This window comes from Hordeum vulgare, chromosome 3H, assembly GCF_904849725.1.
Source record: "Hordeum vulgare subsp. vulgare chromosome 3H, MorexV3_pseudomolecules_assembly, whole genome shotgun sequence".
NCBI classification, from domain to species: domain Eukaryota; kingdom Viridiplantae; phylum Streptophyta; class Magnoliopsida; order Poales; family Poaceae; genus Hordeum; species Hordeum vulgare.
This window is the reverse complement of record NC_058520.1, coordinates 564,601,464-564,612,719: the sequence shown is the minus strand read 5'-3', so window position 1 is coordinate 564,612,719 and position 11,256 is coordinate 564,601,464. Positions and strand designations below refer to the sequence as shown.

The 11,256-nt window shown below is 45.0% G+C and overlaps 1 protein-coding gene across 2 annotated transcripts; it reads right to left on the bottom strand.

Annotated features, from left to right (window-relative positions):
• Positions 1-524: 524 nt before the first annotated feature.
• LOC123445129 (inactive protein kinase SELMODRAFT_444075-like) lies at positions 525-5,081 on the bottom strand. 2 transcript variants are annotated; one of them, XM_045122068.1, is made up of 9 exons: positions 4,382-5,081; positions 3,281-3,417; positions 3,067-3,164; positions 2,608-2,963; positions 1,966-2,373; positions 1,707-1,867; positions 1,538-1,611; positions 1,280-1,424; positions 525-1,185 (listed from the first exon to the last, which is right to left on the bottom strand). In XM_045122068.1, the coding sequence occupies exons 1-9, from the start codon at positions 4,866-4,868 to the stop codon at positions 958-960; spliced, it is 2,094 nt and encodes a 697-aa protein (XP_044978003.1). In that variant the 5' UTR covers positions 4,869-5,081; the 3' UTR covers positions 525-957. The 2 variants fall into 2 exon arrangements, with proteins under 2 accessions (XP_044978003.1, XP_044978004.1); XM_045122069.1 differs by having other exon boundaries at positions 4,406-5,081.
• Positions 5,082-11,256: the final 6,175 nt, after the last annotated feature.

The window sequence follows — 11,256 nt, the reverse complement described above, 5'->3', positions numbered from 1 at the left end:
GTCGCCAACTTGCAGGGCCCGGAAAGGGACGGCGGATAGCAACCCGCATTGTCTGTTCACTGCTTTTGAGCACGATTTATTCGTTCATTGCTAATTCATCACCAGAATTTGATCCGTGCCCCCATCAGGCAGCACAATTCCGGCAGAAACTCGGATCTAAGCAGCGTGCAGTGGCGTCCATCCAGCAGCTCATCATATCGGGAAGAATTTTCTGCTAGTCTGTCCACATCATTTTCTGAGTAGCACCCATCGCTTTCGCCCGAAAGGGCAAAGCTGATGGAGAAAGTAAACGAAAACAGGCGCCTAAGCTGCACATGGTAGCTTCAATTCGTTGAGATGCTGCAACAGATTTTTCTTCTTCTTCTTCTTCTTTCCGTGACCCAGGCCGAGAAAGCGCTTCAACGGAAAAAAGGTCGCGGCGCGACGTCTCGTCCTGCATCCTTTCCTGCAGATCAGACTATTCGACAGCCACAAACCCAAAGAAGAACAGTAGCTGGCAAAGATGAGGGACAGGGAGCACAAACTCAGAAAATCAACCCGAGTAGAAGTAGAACGGCATTTCATTTACAAAGATAAGCACGATAAAAAAGAAGGGAACTAGTAATTCCCTACGTACACACCATTTTATGCATGGAAGAACAAAACAGAAGGGGGGGAGAAAGGAGAAAACAGGGGAGCAGACAGTAACATGTGTTGCCATTTCACCGGTGAGAGCCAGATATATCCTTCTGCGCGCAACATAGGAACTTCAGTGATGAAATCGGTATTCAGGAATTTCCTCGGGACTGTTTCTTCACTTTGTAAAATGTGAGTGGTAAGGTCGCGGTGGCACATCCTTGCTGACTAGTGTTCGACTCTTGTCTAGAGCGAACATCGGATATCTCATCCGGGTGAGCTCTGCCTTCAATGTAGTGTCCACAGAGCTAGCTACTCCTCCGTAGGATCTCAATTTTTCTTCTACTTTGTAAAATGTGGGATGAATTGTCGGGACAAATCCCTGATGTGCTCATTCTCTGTCTCGATAAGACGAACTACCTCCCCCATAGAAGGCCGCTGTTCCGGGTTTGTCCTGACACAGAGATACGCTGCTCTGGCTAGATGATACAGCCCATACGTGTCATACGTATCTGCAATGCGCTCATCGATTAGATCGTGCAGTGCAAGACTCTCGACCAAAGGCTCCGCCTGAAAATTTATAGAGGTCCAAGGAATTGAATACTGTAAGTATACTGTAAGGCGTTGGCAAATGAAAAATAGAAGAGTTTACTAAAAAGAATACCCATTGCAATATGTGTGTGCACTGTCCTTCACGTTCCTCAAGCACCTTGCGACCCGATATCAGCTGGAAAAGAACGATCCCGAAGGCATACACATCTGTTCTGACAGAAACTATGCTATATTCAGCATACTCAGGCGCCAAGTATCTGATGGGCATGACAAGAAAATCCTGGCATTGTCAGAAATACAGAAGCAAAAGGGTAGCACAAAATGGAACAGAGTTGACAATGTCGGAGAAACTAGAGAGTTTTGTTCTGACCCTGATTGCCCCAGAACCCTTGTATGAATAGAAGCATTGACAGCCTTCCATTTAGCAAGACCAAAGTCCCCAAGCTGTAGAGGACAGGGCGTAATCACAACAGAACACATAAGGATTTGCATCTCCAAATGTACTAGCAAGAAGTGACATCTAGTACCATCAAGCTTACCATAGGAACAAAGTCATGTGTCAACAGTACATTGCTTGGGCGCAAATCCCGATGAATTATTGGACCGGCGCGGCACTCTTCATGCAGAAAGCGCAGCCCCTTCGCTATACCAAGGGCAATAGCGTGCCTCTTGTGCCACTCCAGTAAGCCCGCTGACTTGTCTGTTTCACCAAGTGGGAAAAGCAAAAAAGCAAGGTAAGATTATGTTTCTCACTGTCTTCATATTATGAAATAAACTTTATGCATACCAAGCACGTACCAAATAAATGCCACTCAAGAGAGTTGTTGCATATATACTCGTACACCAAGATGTTGTAGCTTTCTTTGCAACAATACCCAAGCAACATGACAATGTTGCGATGCCGGGCAAAGCTGAGCACTTGCACTTCAGAGAAGAACTCGGTATAGCCCTGCGCGCTAGCTTCTTTACGCAACTTAGCTGCGATGACCTGACCATCCTTGAGCTTCCCTTTGTACACATGCCCAAATCCGCCCTCACCCACCAAATTCTCAGTTGAGAAGTCAGATGTTGCAGACTGAATCTCCGAGAAGGGATATTTCATGGATTCCTTAATGTAAAGAACTGATCTTAGCCCACAACCAGCACATAGAACTGGTCTTTCTGATGAATCGTAGTGGCCGGTCATGTTATCTTCAATACATTTTGCTGTAAAGATCAGGGGAACATGCGTCGTATGAGTAAATATGAAACTGTAGATATTCTGTGTAACATTATCTTTTGGAAGGTAAAACTGCAGCTACTTGGTCACGTCGAACAAATATTTAAGTAAGCTGTTGAATTCTGCATGAATGAGCTACTATAATTAGAAAGACATTTCAGCAAAATACATAAGCTAGTTGCAACTTTATGATTGTGCTTAATTGAAGAAATATGCCATACCATTGAATTCAGTCTCATCGATCACCAGGATGGACGTGGCGCTCATTGACGGTGTGAAGTCTTGAATGCTGCTACCAACCACACTGGGGGTGTAGTACATCTCATGATTGGTTAGAGAGGCAAAATAACTTACAGGCGACGACCTGATCGACACACGGACCTTGTCAGTATCTAGTGTCTTGGAACTCAGATCAAGTGACACCACTAAGTTTTGTAGGTCCTTCGTCTCCCCCATACTTTTGCTTGATAGATTTGTTCTTATTGACTTCAAGGTCTGCACTGACAGGTTATCTTGAAATGCTGCAACCTTACAGGCTATGTGCTTTTCGAAGTGCTTGAAATCTCGTCTGAAGTGCCTATAAATTCATTATAAACCAATACTAGTTTAACTACTGAACAAACAAATGTTCCGTCAGGATAGCATGCCAAGAATGATTAAACAATAAATGATGCAGGTACCTATCTAGCACAACCCAAGCAGCTTTACTTGAATTGATTTCATGGATAATGACAACCCTCGCTGGTGATCCAGGGCATACTTTGAGGGTCACACTGATCTGAAATAGAACGAAATGAGCATCAGAATGTAACCAATGTCTTCAAGAATATTGCAAGTCCAACCGGTAAAGCAGCTACTTATCCTGACAGAAATATGAGTGTAGGAAAATGTTACCCCCACTTGGCGGAGCTCCTCCACATCCTGGAGGAGCTTGTCTTTATAGTATTCAGCTTTCTTCGCAACCTGATCGCCTAGGTACCGCAAGCTCGTCCCGGCAAAAGAATCACTAGATGCTTTGGTTTGGTATCCCACTAATCATGCAAAAGATGTGCAGCAGATATAAGTTTTCCAGTAAATGAATATATTAATTTGAAGTAGGAGCCAAAACTATACAAAGTGAAAAGTGACTCCACATTGCCAAACAACAGCAGTAATCAGGAGGATGAGATAGCACACCAATCACTGCAATTCAATGACAGATTGGAAAAGAATGGACAGAGCACTGCATTACTGGAATTTCTCGACTCGGATTATACGGTTGAAACAAGAATATACAGTCTATCTTATCCAAAAAAAAATAGACAGTCCAATTGCACCCATGCAAAAAATCATGTGTTTATGCAAAATTGACTTTAGTAATATGTTACACAGAATGTGTTACATTCTGCTGTTTTATAGCTGATTTTCCTTGTCATTGTTATACAATTTATGAAGCTTAATAGTGACACCATTCTCTACAATGTTGGTGATTCTAAATGGTATGATGCTCCTTCAAAGGGACATTTATGAACATATAATTACCAAATGATTAGTGAAACAGTGAGCAACAGAACTGAAAGCAAGTCAGCACACATATGGAAGCATCCGTCAGACATGCATGAATACACCATAACACACACTCTGACAAGAGGAGGACAGCATATAAATTTTACTACCTGACCACTATATTGATAATCTAATTAGCGCATGGGTGATAGAAATTAAGAATCAAATTCAATGTGAGACATTCCAAATCAACCAGTCTATTACCTATGTACTCCCTCTGTACCGAAATATATGTGGCTGGAGTAGCTAAGTTTAGCTACTCCAGCGACATATATTTCGGTATAGAGGGAGAACTGTATAAGCATTTTTGGGAACTAGGAAACATTTTTGGGAAGTTCAGTTCAGCACATGAATGAGGAACGTAGAGTGGAGAAGAGCAATTTAAACAAGAAGAGCGGGTTAGGTCGAGCAGGATGGCTAAGGGACCGTGACCCGACGGGAAATAGAGACCTAAAGGGGGAGCTCGGCCCTCACTCGGATTGGTGACGGAGTGGAGAACGCCGAGCACGAGGAGGGAGTCGCCGCCGCGAAGTATGTCCCCGCGCGCGACGAGCGCCCTGAGCGACATCCTGACCTCCACCTCGCGGTGGTCGCGGGTGGCGTCGAGCGCCACCACCACCATCTGCGGCGGCGGGAGGAGCGGCGAGAGGGAGATGGGCACCGCGGCCGGCCCGGCGCCCGGGGCTTCCTCCGCCATGGCGAGCCTGGCCGCGGCGGCGGTGGCGACGGCGTGGTCGTCCACCGGGCTGAGCGCGGAGTACATGGAGGCGGGCGTGCTGATGGGGGTGCTGGTGCCGCTGCTCCTGCTCCGGTCGTCCCGGCGGCGGCGGCGGCGATGCGAGTCCCTGCTGCCATCGTGGGCGCCCGGGAGCGAGGTTATTAGTACCTGGAGACGGCTGCGCGCCGCGGAGTATATTCGCGACAAGAGGGAGTACATTCGGTGGGGCGGCTGGCGCGGGGGGCATCTCGGAGGCGCCCGGGGCGAATATATGGCGGGCGCCCATTGCCAGTGAGGAGGTGGCCGGTGGACGGACCGAGGCGACGCGGCGGCTGGCCGCAACACCTTGCTGTTGTCGCGTCGCGGGCGGAGATTCTCGCCGGCGGAGGCGGCGAGGAAGCCAGGGAGCAGGAATGTGCGGGCGCTCGCCTGTATAACCAACTCGTTGTATAAGTCTTTTTTTTTTCCTTTTTTTTAAGGAACCGGTTATATATATATATATATGTTGCCGGTCCCTTTCGCTCGATATTTTAATTTTAACTCTGGGTTGAATTCCGCAACCGTGTGCTTTCCTCCGCCTTGAAGTAAATCATGGTTACAAATCACTCTTTCTCTTCTTTGAATACTTCATTTTATTTTAGAGTGAAGAAAATGGCATCCTAGTCATCGAACTTGTTATGTTGCCATTGCGAAATACTCCCTCTGATCCCATTTAGTCTGCGTATAATTTTTTTTCAAAATATCCTAAATGCTCTGTGTGTTGGGTTCAGCCACCCATTCTTTTCAGAAATGCCCTTCATCTCGATTGCGCTTCCTTTCTATGCATTGAATAAGCCAGCTAGCTCGCCTCCTTTTCTTCTTCGTACAGTACGCCAGCACGCACGCGTCCTCTTCCTATCTCCTCGCCTTCTACTCCATCTTCCTCTCCTGTCAAGCTCAACCCCATCACCATGGATCCTAGCTATTTGTGGGAAGAGAGCCAACCAGGAGAAGACATCGAGCTTGTGCTTGATAGCCTGCTTGTGGAGGACAGCATGCTCGCTGACTGCAGCGTTCCGGCTCCGCCTCGTCCTCTGCCGGGTATAGCTTGAGAGACTTCTTCGTGCGATAGAACCACTTCTCATCTATGTGAACAACATTGTACATTCCCTTAAAAGACGGCTGTTTCGGCAAGCTCTCTTCCTCAAATTGTGAGAGGCACCACTCAACCCTACGCCTCTTGTTTAGATCGGTGAGAGTTCCCTTGATGGCATTCTTGTGACGCCTAATCTGCTTCTCTTTCAACCGCATCCAAACCGTGGTAGCGGACACGTTCAGCTCGTTTGCCAAGTCTTTGATGGTTGTTCTCTTCCTCTTGTCGATCGCCTTTATACTCTCCGAGTCGATGGCGATCCTTTTACGACCACAGTTTTTGGGCTTCCTGTTCAACACTCCAAGCATCCCTCCATATATATTTCCCTTCCTCCATACGTCCTGGACGCTTCTCTGCGGCATACCAGTCAAACGAGCCACTTCCTTGGTCACTCCACGTTTCAAGAGTCCTAGAGTCGTCCTCTCCAGCAACATGCCATAAACTGTGAGTTTGGCTTTGTCACTCCACTCCCGCGGCTGCTGGTTATTCCCATCTTCATCTATGAAAAATTGATACACGATCAATTTCTATATCCAAAATGAACTTAAACACATGAGCACTTTATAATTAGCTCACCATGAACTTCATCGTGGGCGGCACCACCGTTGCCATCTTCCGCACCTTCGTTGCCCTCATCACCGGCGCCATGTCCCTCATGACTAGTGTCGCCTATTTGAACAATATAAATAAATTTTGACATGGCGCGAGTTTTCGAGGCTACTTCATGGCGCTCTGCTTGTTTAGGAGGGAAATGAAATTGCGCAACGTTGCGTTTAGGAGGGAACTTGAATTGTTGGCGCTATACAGTTTTGATCGAAGCAAAAATCTTTGCAAGATCTCATCCCTTTTGGAGAGAAGAGCCAGCGCCACGGCATGCACGTCGTGTGAGAGAGAGACAACCATGCAGCATGCAGAGAGAGGAGAATGCGGGTGGAGAGCCAATGGGTTGCTGCAGCATGCAGATAGAGGAGAATGTGGGGGAGAGCCAATGGGTTGCATGTGTGCATTTATAGCTGCTTTGCTCCTCCCATCCATGCGCACAGGGGCATTTCTGTCCATATAGCATGCAGCGAGCCCACCTCTTGGTATCCGGGTCTGCTCTTATGCGCAGACAAAAAAGAATCGGAGGGAGTAATTCTATAAGGGGCCCAAATGACCTAGAAGCTAACATTAGTTTGCAATTTCGATTACATTGCACCCCTTAAAAGAACATCATGTTTATAAACAAATAGACTGATTTCTGCCTGCATCTATTAATATTACTTCATTCATCGACCGCTATCCAGCATGCATCTAGAGTATTAAGTGAAACCGAGTAATGTATGAAGAACAATGACATGATGTAGACAAAGTAAATTCTAGCAATATGAGTAAATTCCATAATTTTATCCTTAGTAGCATGAACACAAAGACACATCTTGTCCCCTTCTGTCACTGGGATATATAAATTCGTCACGTTGAACCTACTACAACGCACCTCTCTCGCCCAAGAAAAATCAATCTAGTTGGCCAAACTATTTCAATAGATTGGAGAGAATTACGAAGCTATCATAATCATGCACATAAGAATCATATAAGTATTCAGATAAGAATCAAATATTTATCATGAGTAATCTGAACATAAACCCACAATTCATCAGACCCCAACAAAGGCACTGCACAAAAGGAATTACATCATGTGGATCAAAATAAAAATGCGATGATCATTGTATTGAAGATCAAAAGAGAGAGATTGCCATCTAGGTCACTAGAGGAAAATGGGTCTTTCGGCCGGAGCATAAAAGACCATTAGCCCCGGGTCAAAGTAAAACCGGGACCAATGCCAGGCATTGGTCCCGGTTCAGTTTTCCAGGGCATTGGTCCCGGTTCGTTTCGTTTCATTGGTCCCGGTTCGGGGCAAAAACCGGGACTAAAGATCCAGCGACTGCCACATCGCGTGCCGCAGAGCATTAGTCCCGGCTTGTGGCTAGAACCGGGAATGAATGGTAGGCTATTAGTCCCGGTTTTAGACAAAATCCGGGACTAAAGTGCTGCCTATATATACCCTTGCCCCTGCCACCCTCTCCTCTGTTTTTTGGCTGTTGAAGTGTGCATGCCATGCTCTTGCCACCCTTCTAGTTCATGCACATGAGGTGTTTGATGAAATGCCTGAGCCACACTACTTAATCTTTCTCCTCTCCAAGATCGACCTCCAAGCTCCATTTTCCTCAATATTTGTCTAGGTTTGACCGTGCACCAACTACACAAGTGTTCTAAAAAGTTAGCTACTTCATCATTTCATCTCTCACTGCTAGTTTAGCTCATTTCAAATGATCTACAAGTAGAGTGGTTTGTGGGTTTTAGTGTAGGAGTGTATGTGTGAGTTATTTTGTTTTAGATGCAAAATTTAAGCTCAAATTAACTTCTTAGAGTCTGCACATGTGTAGGGTGTCGTCCCGTGCCCGTCCTCACCATTATCGATCGCCCGCGCCGATCTTGTCGCGAGCACACCGTGGTGAGCCTCTTGTTCTTGTCTTCTTTTTAAAAGAAAAAAAAATTCTTACTTGTATGATTTAGATAGATACTTGTATAAATTACTTACTTTCATTATTTTTTGTTATTATATAGTGCGATGGTTTTGATATCCGCCTCCGTCGGCCCTCGTCCTGTCCATGATTCCGATGTGGTATGTATTATCTTTTATAACTATTTATTTTATTTAGTGTTTATGACAATTATGACGACCAATGTGACATATATTTTTTAATCTAGGAGGTATGTGAAACAGAAATTCCAACCCACATAGAAAATATGGTCGAGAAGTTAAAATTGGTTGAAAAATAAAACAATTACTTGAAGAAAAAATTGAAAATAATTGAGGAGAAGGATATGGAACTGGAGTTGCATGTTGCCGATGTCGTCGATGATCGCAAGATGAAGATGGATGCGATCCGGTTGAAGATGGATGCAATGCTCTTGAAGATGGATGAAATGCGCTTGAAGATTAGGAATATTAGAAAATATGCCATTGATAAAGAGGCTTGGTATCATTATGTTGTTGGGTCAATTGTTACCTTAGTTGCGATTTTGATCGCATTTGTTGTTGCATTTAAATGTTTTACATAGTTGTATGTTGTTTTATGAGAGAACTTTATGTAATTATTTTTGCAATAATAACATTTGATCACTACTGTGCTTTGGTTTTAATGTGATTATGAACTTGTATTAATTTGGTCATTTCTCTATTCATGATGTTCTACAATGGTTTTTTGATATACTTAATTTCATAATACAGATCAACCGCCAATGGACGTATGGTGACCGACGCACTTCAGAGTACATTACGAATCGGGACTAATGCCCGAGACACACTTAAGTTCACACCAAATGGTATACTCGACCGAGGTTAGCAACCTTATCCTTTTCATTTGTAATTGATACAAAAATATTGCATGTGTCCATGTACGGTGGTCATTTCACTATGCATGTATGATGCAGATCGATGCACGGAAGCGATGGATGTACGGTGAACAACGCGGTTCCGTATTTATTGCAGGCCTGCATAAATTTATCGACGTGGCTGAGGCAAACAAAGTGGATAATTTTATGCCTTGTCCATGTGTTGACTGTCGAAACTTGAAGGAGTACTCTAGCTCGAAAAGCACTCAAGGCCACGTGCTTCGGAGAGGTTTCATGCCCACATATATTTTTTGGACCATGCACAGAGAAAGAGTGGTTATGATGGAAGACAATGAAGAAGAAGAAGATGATGATAACTATCCTATGTTCACTGAAGAATACGGTGATACTGCAATGGAAGACAATGAAGAAGAAGGAGGTGAAGAACAACCGGCATGAGATGAGCCCGCTGATGGTCTTGGTCGGGTCATTTCTGATGCAAAGAGAGAATGCGATACAGAAAAGGATAAGCTGAAGTTGGAGGCCATGCTAAAGGATCATAAAAAGTTGTTGTACCCAAATTGCGAAGATGGCAGCACAAAGCTCGGTACCACACTGGAACAGTTGAAATGGAAGGCACAAACTGGTTTATCTGCCAAGGGATTTGAGAAGTTACTGAAAATATTGAAGCCGAAGCTTCCAAAGGATAACGAATTGCCCGAGACTACGTACGAAGCAAAGAAGGCTATCTTCCCTCTTGGATTAGATGTGCAGAAGATACATGCATGCATTAATGACTGCATCCTGTACCGCGGTGAGAAGTACGGAAATATGGATAAATGCCCGTTATGCACTGCATGTCGGTACAAGATCAGACAAGATGACCCTAGTGATGTTGAGGGCGATGACGAGCCCCCGAGGAAGAAGGTTCCTACTAAGGTTATGTGGTATGCTCCTATAATACCACGGTTGAAACGTCTGCTCAGAAACAATTAGCATGCCAAGTTGATGCGATGGCACAAAGACGAGCGTAAGAAAGACGGGAAAAAGTTGAGACACCTCGCAGATGGGTCGCAGTGGAGGAAAATCGAGAGGGAGTGGCCGGACTTTGCAGATGACCCAAGGAACTTATGGCTTGGTCTAAGTACAGACGGCATGAATCCTTTTGTGGAGCAGAGCTGCAGTCACAACACCTGGCCCATGACTCTGTGCATCTACAACCTTCCTCCTTGGTTGTGCATGAAGCGGAAGTTCATTATGATGCCAGTGCTCATCCAAGGACCGAAGCAACCCGACAACGACATTGATGTGTACCTAAGGCCATTAGTTGATGAACTTCTGCAGTTGTGTGCCAAACCAGGTGTACGTGTGTGGGATGAGCACAAACAGCGGGAATTTGACCTACGAGCATTCTTGTTCGTAACCATCAATGATTGGCCTGCTCTTAGTAACATTTCAGGACAGTCAAACAAGGGATACAATGCATGCACACACTATTTAGATAAGACTAAAGGTACATATTTGGAAAATTTAAGAAGGTTGTCTACCTGGGGTGTCGTCAATTTCTTCCGACCAATCATCCCGTAAGAAAGAAAAGCAAGCATTTCAACGGTGAGGCAGATCACCGGAAGAAGCCTAACCTCCCTACTGGTGATGAGTTATTGGCTATGGTCAAGGATTTGGATCAAATAGTAATCTTTGGAAAGGGTCCTAGCGTTCAATCTATTACGAAAGACGACGTTACCGGACACGTGCCCTACTACGGTGACAGAAATCTTCTGTCGTCTCTTGAGCTTGCGTTGGTTTTTCCCTTGAAGAGGAAAGGGCGATGCAGCACACGAGCAGTAAGTATTTCCCTTAGTTTGAGAACCAAGGTATCAATCCAGTAGGAGAATCTCGTCAAGTCCAGAGTACCTGCACAAACACAAAAGAGCTTGCACCCAATGCTATAAAGGGGTTGTCAATCCCTTCAAGATTGATTGCAAAGTGAGATCTGAAGGCGGAAAGTGCAACAAAGTAAAAGTATAAGGCTGAAAATATGGTGTGAAGTAGACCCGGGGGCCATAGTGTTCACTAGAGGTTTCTCTCAAAATAGCA